General features: G+C 49.3%; 1 protein-coding gene across 5 annotated transcripts in view; it reads right to left on the reverse strand.

Annotated features, from left to right (window-relative positions):
* The window catches only part of ptprua (protein tyrosine phosphatase receptor type Ua), a 128,747-nt gene that overhangs the window by 70,589 nt on the left and 38,194 nt on the right, over nt 1–19,964 (reverse strand). For 4 of the 5 annotated variants that reach the window (XM_086177789.1, XM_086177788.1, XM_086177787.1 and 1 more), the window contains exon 2: nt 15,516–15,644. In XM_086177789.1, the coding sequence (XP_086033915.1) occupies nt 15,516–15,644 (129 nt within the window). The remainder of the gene's footprint in view (nt 1–15,515; nt 15,645–19,964) is intronic. The other variant, XM_086177786.1, reaches the window with a different exon arrangement.

A 19,964-nucleotide genomic window follows, 5' to 3' on the forward strand; every position in this document is an offset into this window, starting at 1 on the left:
CCGGGAGATGCGGCACCAGCCAATAGGGTGGCTACAGGATTCAAACGGCTCAAAGAAAAGCAGGCTTTTTCTCCAGACAAAAGCAAAAGGTCTTGTAATCCCGGGATCTGAGGAGGACTTAATGATGCATCTTCTGGCCAACAAAGCCTCCAAACGGAAACCTCTGGTGATGAATGGGAGGAACGTGCACCTCCGCTGCCGTGCAGCTGGAAAAGACACCGATTCACTCCTGAATCACAACTAGGAACTTCTACTCTGCACAGCAGCAGGACCAGACCTGACTGCAGATCATGAAGGGCTTTAGGTCAGAGCAGTTACATTCATTATCTCTGTCCTTTCACACCAGGTCAGACTCTACGTGTTCACCTCATGCTGATCCAGGACCAGCTCCTCCAGACAGCAGACAACCTTGGTTTCACAGGCACTTTTCCCTCATACTGCTGCTGTGCTCACAGTCCATAGAGCAGGAGCTATTACAAGGCGTGCGTGCGTTGAGTGCGTGTATGGCTTTTTTTTGTGGAAGCTTTGTCGACTAGCTGCTGCCAGCCTCCTGTGAAGGGAGTAACAAAGGGGTGACAGCAAGACAAAAGGTGCCGAGAGACCGGGACCCACCACACACACACACACACACACACACACACACACACACACACACACACACACACACGCTCTTCATGTCAGCACTGGGAGATGGAGGGAAACAAACTGGAACTGGGTCAGAAATCCAATTAATCCATGAGAGCTGTTTGGGAGACTCCAAGGAAGAGATGCAGGAGAAGCAAACAAAACACTACTGCCCTGTGACCTGTGTGTGTATGTTTTTGGCACAGGTATGTGTGTGTGCGTGTGTGTGTGTGTGTGTGTGTGTGTGTGTGTGTGTGTGCTAAAGACTGCAGGGCCAGTGGAAAGTGGCTGTGATTGCATATCCAACGCCAGGGTTGTGTCTGTATACGAGGGGTGATGGTTGTTGGTCATCTGCAGCCCGCTGATGGATCAGGTTGAAGACCCCTGGTCCAATGACAGCTGGGACAGCCTCTGAGATAATAAACGAATGAAAGGCTGATGTTGAGTCTGGTTAGATTTTGAAAGTTGTAGCGCACACAGTATCTCCAACAGTTATGTGTTAGGAAGAAATACAACCAGAGGCTTCTTCAGTTCTGAGCTGAGGCAACCTCTGGGATGAGGGGTGAAGAAATACAAGTCCAGTTGCCACGACAAGAATTCTCCATAACCTGGATGACTGAGAACATCCACAGCAACCGGAGTTAGCTGGAGAAGATGAGAAGATATCAATCCTGGTGATGATCTCAGACAACCTCAGCAGCTGTCCTCAAATCCAGGAAACATCAGCCCTGTTTCCCCACAGCAGCCTCCTCCAGTATGGGAGGGGTGCACTTCAACACGTGGACACCAAGTGTGTGTGTGTGTGTGTGTGTGTGTGTGTGTGTGTCTTTCATTCCACAGGACAGAGTCACACCCATTTGAGACGTCTGCTTTTGTTTTCCTTCCTGCAGCCAGCTGATGCCCAGGTCTAGATTGTGAGGAAATCTTCTCGGTAGGCTTCCATCTGCTGGTCAGCAGACACGTGAAGATTGTTTGAGAAGCAGACGTAGCATAGATGTCAAAGCTGATTCTGCTGTCAGCCAATGGCGGTGGAGAAACATTCAAACCTGCTTAATGGATGGACTGTAGACCCTTGATGCGGGTCTGGTGCTGCTGTGGCCTGGATGCTCCTCTCCACCAGCAGAAGGAACCTGCAACCTGTGCACCACTGAATGCAGGGAAGAAGGATCACGTTCAACCACTGAACATGATCCTGCAGGGAATAACATCTACTATATGATGTGTGGTCCATGTTTCACGCTGTATCTCTAGAAGTTCCATCATCAGGATCTTCTCCTGGATCTTTTACATCTCCTGGGATGTGATCCTGTGCTGTGGACTTTCAGCTCCGGATGGTCCTGAAGGTACGGCCATTGTTTGGAGGGCAAAAGTAGAAGATGTGGATTCGCTGCTGAATCAGCTCAAATGTGGCTGGTGTCTTCTGACCTCAGGACTTCAGGTGCCCCTGCCTTCCAGACCAAACCCAAAGGTGATTGTTCCCACACAGACCTGCAGGTCAATGTGCAAAGAGCAGGTCTACTAGAAGATCTGATTAGTGAATCATTCATAAATGGTCCTGAAAAGAAGGGGACTCAGAGAGATGAGGCAGCCTAAGGAACAATGTCCCGAAAGATCTCACAGACCACGTGGAAGATCTCACAGACCCTCCTAATCCATGCAGACAGAACCTCACAAGGCTACCGCTTTAAGATCAGCCAGGAGCAACCACCGTGAGCTGGAGAAAGAAGAGAAGCCGAGGATTCATCTGTGTGCGTGTGTGTGTGTGTGTGTGTGTGTAGGGACCCTGCCTTAATCAAGGCTGTGAGCCCCCGGGTGCAGCGAGTCCCGTCAAGGGGTGATCAATCAGAGTGCTGCTGTGCATCCGCGTACGTGCACGCACCCAGATGAGACAGTGATGGATCAGAAAGAGCCACCATAATTTTGGAGACAAACTCTGCTCATCACATGATCATCTCACGTCTCCTGATCTCAGCGGCTATGTAGCCTTCCATCCTTCCATCCATCCATCCATCACACGTTTCAAATAGAAGATGAGCAGCAACACGAACATATAAGAAGAGCCCAGCTAGTCTGAGGAGGAGGTGAAGGAGGAAGAAGCGAGGGAGTGATTGGAAAAATGAGTGATAGGACACTCCGGGGCTTTCCGCTCCTTCTCCACCCAGGACCAAACGTCCGCTCCCGTCGGCGTCTCAGCTCATCGGCTTCCACGCCCTCCTGGATGATGACGTCTACACCCAGCCAGGCTTAAGCTCCTTGAACCCAACTCATCTGCTAGGAGAGGGCCAGACGGCCATGAGTGCCGTGCCATCCCCCTGGTGGAGACCTTCTCCTCACCACTGCTCCTGGCCGATAGGTGTGAGGAGCAAGAGCTCCGTGTCTGCAGGTGCCGGGATCACAAGCTGTGTCCGAACACCATCCTTTGACAGAACGTCTGAGACGTTCTACCATGTCCTTCGAGATTCTGCAGCTCAGCCATGCTTAATACAAGATCATTTCAGTCCCTTTAGGGAGGGACGACCATCCGACGGCTTTAGGAGGTGAGGACTTCGATGAAGAGCTCAGGAAGAGGTTTCCTCATGAAGACACTTGAAACAAGCCCAAATAAACATCACCGTCCTTGTGGCCATTGAGGTGTGGACCATCGGGGTGGAGGGTCAGCTGATGTCCGTCAGATATGGAAGGTCGGGTGTTGACTGTCACGCGTGAACGTCCAGTTGTGGATGTGTGAAGTTTCCGTGGGTCCATTAGAGTGTGAAGTCCAAGCGGGGAAGAGTGGATGCCTTTCGAGAAGCGATTCCACAATCTTCTCCCGTCCGATGAATTATCAGCCTGTTTGCAGGAAAAAAGGTCCTCGGTCCTTCTGAAGCCGGAAAACTCCGTCTCGTCAGAGAGGATCGATCCACAGCCAGCAGGGAGGTGATGCAGAGGAACCCAGCGGGACACCTGGGTGGAGGTCCAGGAACTTTCAGCCCGCGAGGTCCCGGGCTTCAACGGAGAAGGCTGCTCATCTGGAGAGCAGCCGGCAAACAAGAATGAGGGCACAAACCGGAGGCGGTTACCAGAGTGAGACTGTGTGCCAGGCATCAGAAGAAACGCTGCTCGGAATTGCTCCGCAGGCTTTCCAGGGAACGTTAAGCGTGAGGAGAAGGTGTGGGAGAATAAAGAACGTCACTTTGGTGCACCTCAGCCGTGAGCTTTTCATTTATATATTTATAGAGCGTCAGAAACAAGAAGCAAACAATGCCTTCCTTTTCTCAATTCCTCCTAAAGTGGAGTTTAATGAAGACACTCCGGTGTTGTATTTCTTGATCTACGAGCAGCTTCAGAGCAGGAACGGCACGAGTTGGAAGATTTAATACAAAGGGAGCTTTCGGAGACTATTTTTCATTGCTCGGTTTACGTCTCTCAGAAGCGCTCATAAAGATCCAACAAAGATGGGAGAAGAGCCGCAGTCTGAGGAAACAGGAGGAACAAGAAAAGGTGGTCGTTTATAAAAAGCGGATACCGGCGGTCATGTTGTGAAACAGTAATTACCCGTACTACTATCCTCTGACTTTACAGGAACTAGCAATCCATGTCTTCTTCACAAGCTTCCATTTCAAACCTCCAGAGAACATCAACTCAGAACAGAGGCAGCGGGATTACAAGTCCTGAATTACACAAACAGTTGACTTCAAATCCATGGTCTCTACATTCAAAGACCAGACCAGAAGAGGAACCACGGAGGTCCATTTCATAGTGTACATGAAGTGTCTCACCCCTTGAACCCATGGAGGACACACTGATCATCAATGCGGATGATCTGTTTATATTCAGACGTTTATAAAGCACCCGGACACCAAGGCGGGGTCGGGATCTCCTATCGCACGGCGGAATCGTGACCCGAATAAGGAACTACCTTCAAGTCTCCACGTCTCTGTCCCGTGAAGAACAAAGAAGGCGTTCATTCATCGGTTTCCATGGCTTTTCCAAATGTGGGACTCGCATCAATCCTTCTCATTTCACACCAAAACAGCTGTTTTATCTTCACACCAGTGCCAGATGATGACCCCCGTTCTCCCGACAGTCCTACTGGGTACGCTTCTCGCTATTTCTTTTATATATTTTCTTTGCTTTTAGAAAGAAATTAAGATCATTTTGTGAAGAAACAGGAGACAGCTGTGGAAACAGGCTTTCAGATTAAATGAAACATTGTGTTTCTGGTGGTTAGTCGCGTCTAAAAGCTCTAACTGTGGACATGTTGAGTGGTTATTTGATTTATTCATGTGTTTTCCGTTGCATTTAGTCTGTATTTATTCACATCTCGCTCAAAAGATATATTTGAAATAAGTGTGAGCGTGTGTGTTCGTGCCGCCGCCGTGCAGATAAATCAAATCAAATCCCCGGGCAGCTCCAGATCCGAGTCCCACTTCAACTTTTAAACGGGAGTCTGTTTGGTTTCAGGTCGGGTACGAGCCGCACCGGTGGGAAATACGCCGCTTTGACGTCTTCATCCCCCCCCCGGCCGGCGCTTCCCGCGGCGCGGCAGCACAACTTCACATTTGAAACCGCCGGCTCGTATTAGGAGGCAACACCATCATGTGACAGCCGCTCATCGGCGGACAGAAGAAGCCAATTACCCACGTTGGGAAGCCAACCTGCCCTCCCAGACGGGCAGAGCTTTATCAGCTCCGGGAGGAAAATCCAGACGACGACGTGGTCGAGGAGCCGCGGAGGAGGAAAATTAAGAGTAACCGACACTACGGCCGGGAGGGGATGAGCTGGGGTTCACCGACATGGTAGAGGGACGTGCGTTTGCATGGATTAGAGGGAACGCGAATCGAGGGCGAGCACCGGTACGCTCGCGTGAAGGCGAGTGAGAAGGAGCCTCCCCCGGCGTGGGCGTCGGCCACCGTCCACATCCGGGGACGTCCGGCCGAGAGCCTCGCAGCTGTTCCGACAGCGGGCGTGCGCGAGGCCTGCCGGTTCGGGGAATTTCTCAGATGGCTGATACTGGATGGGCTGCTGTTGTAACAGAAGAGGGTCGTCCTGCAGGACAGCTGTCCCGCTCAGACGCACGGGCTCCGATGTCTGCCCCCCCTGGCAGCTGACGGCACTAAAATACCACCCGTCTACGGCGACCCGCTTCCAGAGACACGTGCACCACAACTGCGGGAAATAAAAAAACAAAGGCCCGGCCTCCCGCGGCCTCATCGGACGCTCTGCCATTCAGGCGGACGGACGCCTCTCTTCTGCCGGGCGTCAGAGGTTCCGATCCGGGCAGGAAGCATCGCGTGTTCTGCATTATTTAAAGAGTCATTAGTTTTGCGGAGCCCCATCCTGTGGCGCTCCAGGCTTTTCATTTTCACGCCAGTTCCCAGCCCATTATATGCAAATGACTCCTCCAAATTTGGGACCTGTAATATATAATGGATCAATTACAGAGAGGCGTTCATGAGCAGCGCGTACGGAAGGCTTTCTAGAGGATGGCTTGCAAGGCACCTGGGGGAGGTGAAGGAAGGCGGATAAAGAAGGGAAGTGGTTAAAGGCAAAGGATGTAACAGGAGGAAGGGGAGCGGAAGGGCTTTTTACAGGTATCTTCACACCGAGAGGGATCAGCCCCGGTTTGTGCTGCAAAGCAGCCTTTGCATCTTTAAAGTGTTTCCTGTTTGGGGACTTCTTGGGACGGTTTAAAGTTTAAACTTGCTGTCGGTGATTTGAACCGAAAGGCAGAATGAAAACAGATAGTTTTCTTCTTTTATTAATCACTTCTGAAGCAGACAAACCCGGTCAGACCCGCAGCAACGGCCCGTCGCCGTGGACGACCAGCGGAAGACATGGTGATGGATAAATATTCACGTGTGCAAGAGGAACTCCTTCCAGAAACATCGCCGTGCTTGAGTCAGAATCAGAAATAAGGAGCAAAAAGGTATCAAATATACACTGCTCAAAAAAATAAAGGGAACACTTAAAAAACACATCCTAGATCTAAATGAATGAAATATTCTTATGAAATACTTTGCTCTTTACACAGTTGAATGTGCTGACAACAAAATCACACAAAAATGATCAATGAAAATTAAATGTATCAACCCATGGAGGTCTGGATTAGGAATCACACTCAAAATTAAAGTGTAAAAACACACTCCAGGCTGATCCAACTTTGATGTAATGTCCTTAAAACAAGTCAAAATGAATCTGTGTTGCTTCCTGAGTGGACACTATGATTTCACACAAGTGTGATTGACTTGGAGTTACATTGTGTTGTTCAAGTGTTCCCTTTATTTTTTTGAGCAGTATATATAAAATACATTGTATTTTCAGAGCTTTTTTCCTTGTATTGTAAAAACGAGCCCCGTCTTATACGAAATGCATGAAAACGCCATTAAAAAGGTGCACCATGCGATGTTGGGAACGAGTCGCGTGCACGAAGCCGTGGCTCTGCGGGCGTGGAGCTCCAGAGACAAGAGGACCACCGGCGCCGCGCCATCCCTTCGCTGTATGCATCACCGCTGAGGCGGAGCTGGAAGCAATGAAAACCCACAGGAAAGCCGCTTTAAAAATCACAACAGAGGTCGATGTGACATCCAGGCAACACTGACTTTGCCCGTGCACATCTATTTACAGACTTTTATGTAACCCGCTACCTTCCAACTTCTTATAGCATGTTGTGTTGATGAACCGGAACTAAAAATATGCATAAATGCACGACTCCGCCTGCCTCTTAGCGCTTCCCTAATCCCACTTTTACAAACTGCAGTGTGCAGGACCAGCGCCGTGCGCTCCTCTTTCTCCTTTGCTGCCGCCACCGTGTATTTAAAAGCACTATGTGAGATATTTCATTAATTCAAGGGTAGATATTAAGACGCATGCAGGCAAAGCCGCTTAACCCGTAGTTTACTTTCATCACGACGGCAGCTATTCGACAAGACACTCGTAAATGTAGCATGAACAGAGGCAGGTATTTCTCTCCTCATCCCCACCTAGAACTGCAGGAGCATTTGCATTTATATAACATTAGCGAAGACCACGGCGGCGCAGACGGACCTGAAGTGATGTGGGAAGTGCGGAGAGTAAACACAGTTGTAGCCAGCATTTTAGCGAGACTCACGCGGGCTGGTGTTTTAAGGTCACATTTCTTCGGCTTAGTACGTTGTTCACGTCAGAAAAACAGCTACGCAAAGTAATCATATATGATTTTTTTTTTTTAATCATTCATTAGACTCCCTCTGTAGCCGCACAACGCTCATCATAACTCTTTAAAAGCTAACGGACGCACAGATGAGAAACCAGATACAGGCAAAGACGACGCAAGCTGAAATGTGTCCGATGCATATCTGCACACGGAAGCAGCCCATCGATGTGCACTTTGTTCCTGCCTTTAACTCACCATGGAAACAATGGCAGGGAAATGCAGAGCGCACGTTTCTGTCCCGCTGATGTGCCTCAGCTGAGGAGCAGGAAACGAACCCTGAGTGAGATGTGGAGGATTTGGACGGAGCACATGTGTGGCCCAGGCAGTTCAAACAAGCACTGTGGATTACTTATTAATCGTATTTGTGTCTATATTGATCCCAATATTTATGTGCTTATCGGTCTATTTATTTATCTATCCATCTATTCATTCTGTTATTCTCTCTATCTGCTTCTGCATCCATCCTAACCTGACGGAGCTGCGTGCTGCAGGAGACGCTCCGCTCGGTGCCTCCGGTTAAAAATCACACTCGGGTCAGATTTGCGGTCCACGCTGTCTCCTGACCGCAAGGTGCCACTCGGGCTCCGCGTAGTCCGTGCGCTTCTACGGGCCTCGGCGGGGTGTTTGCCTTCAGAGCTGCCGCTTTTGAGATGATGCTCTTCAGCGGACCACACTCACAGAGAAGCGGTCACTCACAACCCGACAAAATGTTGATAATGACGATAATTCTGCTGCAAATCTCCCGTTTGTGCAGCACCGGCCCTCGAGCAGCGGAGATCCGGCTTTGTGAAGGAGGAACCGACCTCAGAGGTAGAACGCAGCCTCGTTCTGCCCACGAGAGTCACGGGGCCACAGGACGAGCGGGGAGACCGGACAGAGAAGACGCGCATCTGAAGACCAGCTGCGGCGAGAGATGACCTGGTCTCCAGCGCTCTGGCAGACAAGCAGGTTCAGGCAAAGTTAATAAATGCTGTAAATCCTCCCCAAATAACTTTGACAGGGGAGGAGCTTAGACAGGACTCAGAAGTTGCAAGAGACTATTGGAGAATCTCTCCGGAGGAACCAGAGGCAGGGTCACACCTTCAGTCCTGAGGGCCTCCAGGTGAATCCTGAACGACACATCCGCCTGCTCAGCAGGTCTTTGTCTCGCCCTGGAGATTCTTGGAGATGAGGAACTGACACCATTGCATTCCAAAGACGACAACCAGCTTCATGTCAACCAATGACGTCTTTGCTGAGCTGCTGAAGTCTGCATAATACTCCGCGCAGTACTCTGTGTAGTATTCCGCGTATTGCTCCGTGCAGTACTCTGCGTGGTACTTGTCGTACACCAGTGTAATTCAGTGAGACGGTTTGAATCTAACCGCTAACCGTGCTGAAGATGGAGCGATTCTTGTTCATCTGGGACGTGTTCTTCCGAGTATCTAAGCAGAATTGTTCTCAGTTGTGTCATCGTAGTGTTTGTCGTGGAAAACACGTCCCGAGAGATGACGGCGCCGCGTCACGGACCCGCGACAAAGACTGCCGCCACCATCTGCCACAAGGCTGTTTGTGCGCAAACAGCCACACATGCAGTACCGCCGTGCACGATCTGTGCACGCGGGAACGCGGGCATCTCTGCCATGGATTAAGAAGCTAACTCACTAACACACACACACACCCTGGAGAAGCAGTGGTGCTATAGATAGCAATGAGGACCGGGACAGCTGCGGAGCAGCATTACTCAGGTGGACATGTCGGGTCTGTGAGGAGAACCTGGAGCTGCCGGCAGGATGAAGGGGGGGGGTCACCATGGCCGCGGACCCCTCCGGAGCACAAACCTCCTACACGGCCTCGGACTCGGCAGCCTTCCGGAAGTCGGATCTCAAACATCCCTCAAAACGCTCCCCTGATAAATCGACTGAAGCAGTGGACCTCCTGCCCCGGGAGCCGGACCCATTCATCATTTGCTCTTTGGGCGGCCGCTGTTCGTCAAACGGGTTTTTACTTCCTACTGGTGAGGCAAGTCCGTACTGTACAACTGTAATTCCTTAAACTCCACCGAGTTCCACCTTGATGCCGGGACTGCGGCTCATTGAGGCGTCTGATTGCGGCAGTCAGCGGGACTTTGCCAGAGACAATGTCCAATCAGATGGAGGCCGGCTAATCACATTTGGTCCGGGCGCACAATAAGCCAATCAATGAAGTGTTGAGCGATGATGAGGATAATTTCCTCATTCAGTCGCCGTGCTAGCTGCCAAGCCTGACGGACAAATGACAGGAGCGCCAGGCTGCCTTGTGCTCCCGGCCCTTTCTTCGTGGACAAAGAGCATTTCCGCACATTGTGCTGATGGCGGCGGAGGAGGAGGAGCTCCGTGCACGCACTGCCGGTGGCCGCCGTGCTCGTCGGTCGGTCTGACCTGTGCGAGGCTCCGGCATCTGGAACAAATCAAGGTTCTTTCAGTCCATCACTTTAAGAACTGTACTCTTTTGTATCACTGCGCGTCAGGCCTCCATCCAGCCTATAATCGTGTCTCCTTCCTCACTATGGTCTTAATAATACGGAATTAAGGCTCCTCATCAGATTATCCGTCCAATCACGCAAGGATCTTTGGATGCCGTCGGACATGGAGGTCAAACTCCAGCCCCCAAAAAAGAGCTTAAGCTGTTTGCACCGTGTTGTTGTCTTTTTTTATAAATCTGCTGCTGGAGAAGACACAACCGCCTCCTCATTGGACAAGACTTTGACCAAAATCAGGCACCATTGTTGTGATTTTTTATTATCTCATACATATTGTAGTATTTTTACTTTTTCATCAATCTAATCAAACACACATGCATTTAATAATGACAAGAAATAGAGGCCAATGTGTCCAAATAAAGCAGCTGGATTGGGAAGGGGGGGTTCCAGATGTTACTGAAGGAGATGATGGAGCTCTGGCCCCAAATTGGAGTTGTCGTGTGTTTCACAACATCTCCTAGTTGGCCGTCCAAAAGCCCGGAGAAGCCGGTGCTCCCGCAGATGAGGCGAGCCTTAATGCGCCATCTAAATGCGAAGAGTCATTCCGGCTGCTCTCATTAGATCTGGTACCTTCAGCCTGGCGCCATCAAAGGGTGGATTGTTCAGGAGGAACCCAGCAGGGCAGGGCCAGGTGGGGATATTTGCGAAGGAGTATAAATGCTGTAAAGCTTTGCTGACCAAACCGAAACCCGGGGGGTGGGGGGGCGTTCAATGGAAGAAGAGCTTCAGAAGTCTGGCTGCTGTGCACGTCAGACCAAAGCACAGGTGGGATCTTCTGAGCCTCAGCCGCCATTAATCATGTCTCTGTTCCCGTGACCCGGCTCGCTGCCCGCAATCTGCGTGGAGACAAGCCCACGCCCAGGCCGGCGGGGAGAACCTGAGCGCCGTAATGATCTCATGGAGTCAAGCTATATTTAACATGAAGGATGCGCGACTGGAGAAAATGTCCAGTGTCCAGCTTCTCGCCGGCTTCAAGCACATCGGACTTCCGTGTCCGACTTTCACAGTAAACCAGTAAAGCGATGAGGAGGACGTACGGCCGAAGCTGGATCTCCGTTTACAGCAGCATCGGCCCTGGGATCCAGCCGACCAGGAACCTCAGTTGGTGTCTCAGCTGAGCTCTCTGTAGCATCATAGGAGACATTTAAAGACCACACACAACCTAGCCAGGACCGCACTGGGAATTACTGTAGTAGGACTTTTACTGAGAATTGGACCTTAAACCTGTCAAGACCCAGTAGCCCCGTCTCCCGAATGTGAAGATAAAAGGCGTTCTTAGAAACCAGGGGCTCATCCACACCAGTAGACGACCTTGGCGGTCAGCATGGTCGCCTCGGGTGGATGGCTGGTCAGTTTTAACCCCCGCTAGAAACAGGAATTCCAAATACTGCTGAGGACGGGACAGTGGAAGATCCACCCGGTCTGCAGCCCTGCTCTGACCATCAACCCCAAGGGGCGCTTTTTTCTGGGGAGGTGAAGAAATGTTGTGACTGACAGGTGGTCAGATCTGGACTCCTAGCAGATACAGGGAGGGTGGTGGCGGATCACGGAAGCCCTTCATGCAACCTGGGAAAGAGGGTGCAAACATCCGCTGTCCCCTCATCTGAAGATGACCTTCTGTTGTGAAGGAGGTGGTGAGAAGCATCCCCCCCCCCCGAGGAAGCAGACGGTGTAATCAGCATCCACACCACTGGACTTCACACTAACACGGCCACCGCGCCCTGAGGGGGGCTGAAACATCTGAAGGCGGCCAGTGTAAATGAAAGATGATCTCCAGACGTGGGCCGGCTCCCCCGCCGGCAGCCGCGGCTCACCTGAGCCAGGAGCTCCGAGCAGAGCGGGGCTCTGAACAAACACGGCTGGGAAATGTCAGGCCAGATTGGATCTGCCGCCCGAGCAGATCGACGGAGAGCTCAAATACACGGGCGCGAGGTGTCGGGGATTCGGATGAGGTCCGCACAAACATGAAAACCCCGTGGAGATCCAGACCTCGGCTCCCAGTCCATTTCAGCGTCGGCTGTGGAGATCAAGCATCTCCATCCTTCGTGGACCATAGGAGACGGAGCGCACATGGCGAGGGTGGGATGCTAATTTTTAACATGCTGTCAGTCAGGTGCTCCTTGAGTTACTCACACACACACACACACACACACACACAAACACACACACACAAAAGTAAGTGTGAGGCTCCAACCAGCTGAGAGCTAAATACAAAAATACAGTGCATTCTGACGGTGGGACCTCCTCATCCTCGCCTTTTCAACCACCACTTTAACGATTATATACATATATACATGCAAACACATACATATATACATACACACATATACACACACATGTGAGTGTGTATATATACACACACATACATAGACACACATTTTATATATATATATATATATGCAGAAACATACATACACATACATACATACATACATATATGCATACACACACACACACACACACATATACACACATACATACATAGATATATGTAGACAAATACATACATACACACACACACACACACACATATAAACACACACATACATATATACACACATTTTGTATGTATGTGTGTATGTATATACACACACACACACACACACATACATACATATACACACACGCACACAATATATATATACATATATACACACACATATATACACACACACACACACACATATATATAAATACATACACAAACGTACACACATGTACACACACACACACACACACACACACACATTTATTTATCCCTATTGTATTTTCTCCTGACCCTTTGTGAGGTCCAGGTTCAAGAGGGCTAGGATAAAAAATACTAAAAGGGGGAAAAAAAACAATGCATATCTTTTCAACATCTTCCTGGCCTCAGTGTGACAGAAAACCTGAAGACCAAAAACAAGCCTGAAACAGGGAGGGTATCTACTGCCAATGTTGTCTGTCATTCTCATAGAGAGCTCATCCACACAAGCACACACACACAAAAATGGGTCTGATAGTTAATCTTAGAGAAGTTAAGGTGAAAGTAATCGGATTATGGGTATTGTGGGATTTCAAATACGGTGGATTATTATTTTTTTAACTGTCTGCTGTTTTTCCCATTTTGATTTTATGATCTGTTCGAGGTTGGTGCGGACGAAAATGATGGGAGCCATTAGCCTTTAGCCTTTATCCGTGTGTGAGCTGTACCCATCCATTATTCATCCGTATAGTTCTCTGTGCTTTAGCCTCCAAACACACCCAGCCAGAAAACTGGCAACAGTGTGATCCAACCTGAGGTGAGGAGGTTATTTCAGTAGTGATGTGAGTCTGCATCCAAGTCTGGGACAGGTGGTGTCATGCATCGGAGTGAGGACCGCGAGCATCTCCAAGAACCATCGCCGTAGACGACCATCTCATGCCATGAACTCCGCTGGCGAACCTTCAGCGGGCGGCGGCAGGTTCTCATCCACTTGTCAAACACACGTCCAATCTTGGAATGAACTTAACAATATTGCCAGTTCTCTCTGGACTCCATAATGGTGCTGCCTGGAACGCTGTGAGATGATTTCACGTCAGCTTCCCCTGATAGTTGTCAAACGCTGTACAAACACTCCGGCGGCGTGCAGTGAATGTGTTTTCATTAAGCGTGTCATTATTTGATTCTCGGCTCCGGCGGAGCTGCCATAATGAACCGTCTGGAAATCACAGCACATGAAAGCAGCGGCGGCCCCGTTTGATTGTCGACTGGCAACTTAGACATGTTTTTGTACCAAAACAGAATTCTTTATCAACTATACTCCAGGCAAGACGGTGAAACCTCCAGACGCTTTATGGCTGCGGTTGTTTTGGGAAAATACATCCTCACAAACATGGCTGAATGGGAAGTGTCAGAAGGCGCCGTCCGACGATTGTCTGCAAGTCAACTTCCTGTTCGAAGGGGCATCTCTGCGTCGGCCCTTCTGCATCTCCTGCTCTTCATGCACCAATTGAAGAAAAATAAATCACGTCCTCCATTCTCATGTCAAAGTACTCCATGTCTCCATGGAGTCCTGGGCCGCCTTCAATGCGCGCAGGGCGACCGCAGCTTCTCCCAGGCTTTCCCAAGAGCCTCCAGAACCGACGGAGCAAAAGCGGGAGTGTCAAAATATCAGCCGGTTATAAAAAAAAAAAAAAAAAACAATATCTGAACTTGGGAAGTCAGTGAGAGGTATGCAGGCTGTAGCATTCAACAGCTGCAGTGTGTGGAGGAGATACAGAAAAGGCGATAAAGTCATCGCCATGAAGTTGGATGCAACCCTTCGCCGTCCAGCACAGGACGGTTGTGGACAACGCCGACATTATGACTGCAGTGTGCTGCTTTCCTGATTTGATGTGGCATTCTGGACGGTTCTCATCATGCATCAGGCTTGTGATGGGTCTGAAAGAAAACCACTGAAGGTTTTTCATCACAGGTGCTTTGGATGAAAAGATCCCCCACTATAACTGAGGACTGGCTCTCGATTCTAATTCTCAGGACATTGAAGGACACACTTTTTTCCCCATCTTCTTGCACGTCATAGGAGCCCTGGCTACTTTGTTCAGCACAATACTCCGCTAGCTGACCATGTGTTCTTTGACAACGACGAAGGTATTGGTCGACCGACTGACGGTCAGCAGGCTTTGGTCACAGCGCCAGCATTGGGTCCGAGGTTAAGTAGAAAACAGACGCATCGTACAATCTCATTTCTTCGGTTCGGATCTTTACTTCGGTGTCTCCGGAGGCACGCGCTCGCAAAAACATTTGAGTGGTGAACACTGGTAAAGAATCCCTCCACATCCCTGCAGCTTCCCCACATATCACCATGGCCCACGTCCACCCATTTCCTCGCGCATCACAACCGACCACTGTTTGCACAATGAACATACCTCCAGCTGCTCCACCAGAGCAAGAGTTAGAAGAAGCAGAGGAGAGAAGAAACACCTTTGCTGTCACATTCAGTTCTACACAGAGCACATCAGCCAAAGTCCACCACCGCATTGAACCCATCATGGATAAAACCGAGTAGAAGGCGGCTATCGAGCGGCGCCAAGGGAGCGGACAGTGGTTCCTGCTCAATGACACTTGGACAAGCCGGGAGGACCCGGGAGCCCGAGCGGTGACGTTTAGATCCGACGGCCGCTGAGCCCAGTTGTCCCCATCGTGACGCCCCAGCGGTCAACTCGCACGGTATGTTTGCGGAAAGTGAGGCTTACCTCGCAGGAGGTCCGGGGTCGGATGAGGCCAGTTGTATGTCCTGATGAGCTGCCAGTCAAAGTCGTCCTCTTGGCCCTGGCGGTACTCGCACAAGGCCGGATCGGCGTCCTCGTCGAAGGTGCACCCTGCTGCCGGAAGGAGAAGACAAAAGATTACTGCACCACTCTTGCCGTCAACAACAACATCTCTCCAACCTGTTCCAGGAGTGTACAGAGGCTGCATCTATGCATACAATCTGGAACATCTCTATGTTGTGCTGTTCTATCCAGGTCTCCCAAAGGGAGATCCAGTGAGGCGAGCGTGGCTCCCCAAGGAAACCCCGCTGTCCATAAATCACTGTATGTTTGCAAACCATTGTTTTTATCCATTTATCTGAGGCCTTTCAATAAAGGATGCTGTAAGACTGTCAATCTAAACCTGCTCTGCGTTCCAACTTGCAGAAGTGCTCTTCAAGAGAAACGTCAATTTTCTTTAACAACAGAGATTTTCTTCATTTTACAATAAAAAGGGTGTCTATAAATGTAACAGACAATTTTATGCGAATGTCCTGAATCCCCCAATGATGTGTTTGAAGGAAACGTCTTTCAAACAAAGACGGGGAATTATCTGCTCCTACTTTTTCTTTCTCCTACTCCAATAGAGCAGCGTTCCACCACAGGCCGTTCATGCACTTCAGAAATTCCTTCAGAGCCGTTGCAGATTCAGACTAATAACGGCAAATGGACGGGAACGGCTCCGACCGTCTCATTTAGAAACGACAGCCATTTGGTGCAATTAGTCCTGTGGTGTTAAAATGACACAGCGGCCACAGGTCACCTAGACCACCAGAAATAATGGGCGTCAGCAGGGGGGGGGGGGCTCTTCAGACGAGATCCGAAGGTGACCCTGAACTCTCCATGCGCTAATGCTTCTCACTTCTACTGATGTCGGAAGCCACCACAGACACAGGGATTTCTGCCGCAGGAGGTGAGAAGACACTTTGGAAAAGGCAGAAATTAATATTCCGGTGAGCAGAAATGCGGGCCGTGACCGTGGGATGTAAACACAGATGGAGGAGGCTCTGCAAACACCACACGTCGCCATCTGTGGGGTCGGAGCAGCACTGCTGTGAGCAGGAACAACTCCATCTAATGCTTCCACAGAGACTATCCATCCATCCATCTTTGGATCGATACATTCATCCATCCACCCATCAATGTATCAGTCCATTTATAGATCCATACATCCATCTATCAACCCCTCTACAGATCCATCCATCCACAGTCTATTTCAGCTTGTGGTAACTACTAGTGCTTTTCTGAACCTGAGAATAAGAATTTGCACCGGAACCCTTAAAGACAATTCATTCATTCGTTCTCTGCCGCTTATCCTGCCTTCAGGATCGCAAGGGATGCTGGAGTCTATCCCAGCTGTTCACCCTGGTACACCTGCCAGTCAGTGGCAGGAAAACGTCGAGAGACAGGCTATATTCATTCACTCACTCACTCCCTCATTCATCAATTTTCCATTTTTTTTTATCCCAATTAACCTGCTGCATGTTTTTGGACTGTGGGAGAACATGCAAACTCCACACAGGGTAGGACAAGTCCAAGATTTGAACCAGGGTCCTTCGTGCTGGTAGGCCGAAGCGCTAACCACCATGCGATCCCTCTTAAAGAAAGTGATGAAAAAAAGAATTGTTTGGTGAAAAAGTGAGACAGGCTGCCTTCAAGTAAACCAATGAAAAATTAAATGAACCAAATTTCTTTGTGCTGTGTTATCAGTAAAGTGTCTCATGACTGGCGTGACTTAGTTTGAATTCTTCGAACACCACATTCAGCACCGATGCTGGGAAAGTCAAGTCTCCTTTCTGATGTCCAAACAGTTTGTTAGCCTGCACGCAAACACACACACCTGTGTGACTGAGGGTTGTGTGTTTTGTCATGTTACCTGGTCTCTAGCTCCTTGTTTACTAATAGAAAATGTAATAATATTGTGAGTGAACACTGTTGAGCAGAGGTGGACTTCCACGAACCACCTGCTCAGTGTGGATCATCTACAGTGGATTATCTCATGTTTTGAGAGTAATCCTCAGATTACCATTTTACTTGTTTCCTTAGTGGAACATCAGGATAAAAACAACCCCAGACGTAGGCCGAAGCAGCGGAGGAGTTTGGAATAACTGAGCAGAGCGTGGTCATAAACAAATAGCTAGTCAAAAACCAAACAAGAAATCATGTCTCTTTTTTTCTCGGGTTCTAATTTGCACGAGCGGCGAAGGAGATAAAAAGCGAGTTTCCCCCGTAGAAGGCGGAGGCTCCCCGAGGCAGGAAGCGGTGATTTATACCGCCGACGCCAAGAAACGCCAGGGGAATAATAGGGAGCAAGTGAGGGGCCGCTCATCTATAAAATGTAGCATGTAGCCTGTCATGACTCTGCTGAAGCGGCCTTTGTGCCGCGCCGCTTTGCTAACGGTCCCCCGACCCTTGTCACAGAGGGCTCCTCCGAAGACTTGGCAGGAGCGTGTTAGTGTTAAAGGGCTGCTCTGACTGGCTGCCAGAGCTGCATCCCAGCGCCGCCGATGGAGCTCCATCTGTTTTCTTTATTAACGTAGAACTCTGGAGTACCAGAAATATTGCGTACAACAACAAACCCGCGAAACTCCTAATTATGGACAGACAATGCTGAACAAACAGGATTCCCCCCCCCCCCTGGGTGCACCAGCGTTTCCGGGTGTGCAAACAGATCACAGTTTTAATTGCTTCCTGCATGACGGCTGCTTGCGGAGCTCCCCCCCCCCCCCGCCCCGCCCCGCCCCCGGTACCGGCCTGCCTTTCATCCACAGGCCCGTGGCTTCAGGGGGGAATGCACCCCAATTCCCCTCATTAACATTCAGCCTTCCTGTCGCTGTGAGCGAAGTCCCTCCCTGCCGGCAGGATGGAGGCTCCACAGTGTTTGGAAGTCACCCCCGAAGACTCCTCGGCCAGCAGCCGGACCCCCCCGGGGTTTACTGAGAGGGATGGACAATGGGTGAGTGATAACGAGATGCGCTTTACTTTGGGTTTCGTGTCAAAACGAGTTCTCGGGAGAGCTACCCAGGTCAACTGCAGCTCCTCCCAAACACAGGAGGGTCTCCAAGGAACCAGGAACTGTTTTTAAGGGGATCGGGAGCTGGAGCCCCGATTCAGTCGCAGTTTAGAAGGCCACAGAGCCGCCGGGATGCCAAGCCAATTGCTGAAAGCAAAGCTGCCCGCTTGGTGCAAAAGTTGATCCACATCCAAGCTCAGGGTTTTGTCTGTTTTGGAGGAATCGGAGCGGCGGGAAAGACCTGGACCGTGTTCAGTCCTCTGAATTCCATTTCATGGGCTGAGGGTCTCAGAACATGTGAAAGCAAGTCTCCTGGAAAAGTAGTTTTGGTTAAAGGTCCAAAGCCATACTTGCTATTGCACAGCGTGAGCAAAGGGAACATCTAGCTTCCATTCCCCTCCAATGTCCAGCTTCTTTAACCGTTCTGTCATCTACCCGCTGATAATCCCCATTTGGAGCTTCCCACCGTTTCAAGGTCAAATTTCTAAACTCCCTGAGGTTCAGCAGGTCTCCAGGACGCCAGGCTGGCTCCTTCCACCAAAACAGCTCACAGAAATGTCAAAAAACAAAAAAAAAGTTAATAGATAGAAAATAATTTCCTTGTTTTTCCACTGCATTAATTCAGTAAGTAATTAACTTGTTTATTTTCCTCTGTGCTTCAATAATGACTTCTTTACTTCAGACCTCCAGTTTCATCTGAAGAACATTTGATGTTGGATTATGGAGGCGGTCAGAGCTTCAATAAATACCTCAGTGATCGACAGCTGCGTTAAAGTACTGTAAACAACAACAACCCTTCTGGAACCATCACCTCCCCGGCAGGACCCTCCGGCCCCGACAATCACAGAGGCTTTTACTCAGGAATGGAAGCAGGGAACATCTTTAACAAAACCTCAGGGTGAACGGAGAACTTCTTCCGATGGTCTCCAGTAACCTTAGCAGCTGGAGACGCAGAGTTAGCCGGACATGTCAATTACTTGCATGTCCGGTTTGCATTTGCACTTTATTTCAATTTTATTTACAGTTTATTTATTTTATTTAAAAAACATTATTTTGAATGTATTTATTTTATCACCACCATTTTATTGATTGATTTATAGGTATATATATTATTTATTTTTATTCTGAGTCCTTCCTTTTTTATTTAAGTAAAATCTAATTGTTGGTCTTTTTTCATTAATAAGCCTGAATTGATTGATTCATGGCATGTTTAACCTTGACGTTAACATTGACAAGTTCAATAAAAGTCTTTGTGATGATCATATTTTGTGATGTCATTTTATTTGACAAGGTTTTTTGCTTGGTAAACTGTAAGTGGATTTGGTTTATTGAATTGAATACAAATCAAACCAAGAGTGAGATTATTATAAACCTATACAGAG

This window comes from Fistularia commersonii, chromosome 30, assembly GCF_037954325.1.
Source record: "Fistularia commersonii isolate RoL2024-O1a breed Wild chromosome 30, RoL_Fcom_v1.0, whole genome shotgun sequence".
In the NCBI taxonomy this organism is placed as follows: domain Eukaryota; kingdom Metazoa; phylum Chordata; class Actinopteri; order Syngnathiformes; family Fistulariidae; genus Fistularia; species Fistularia commersonii.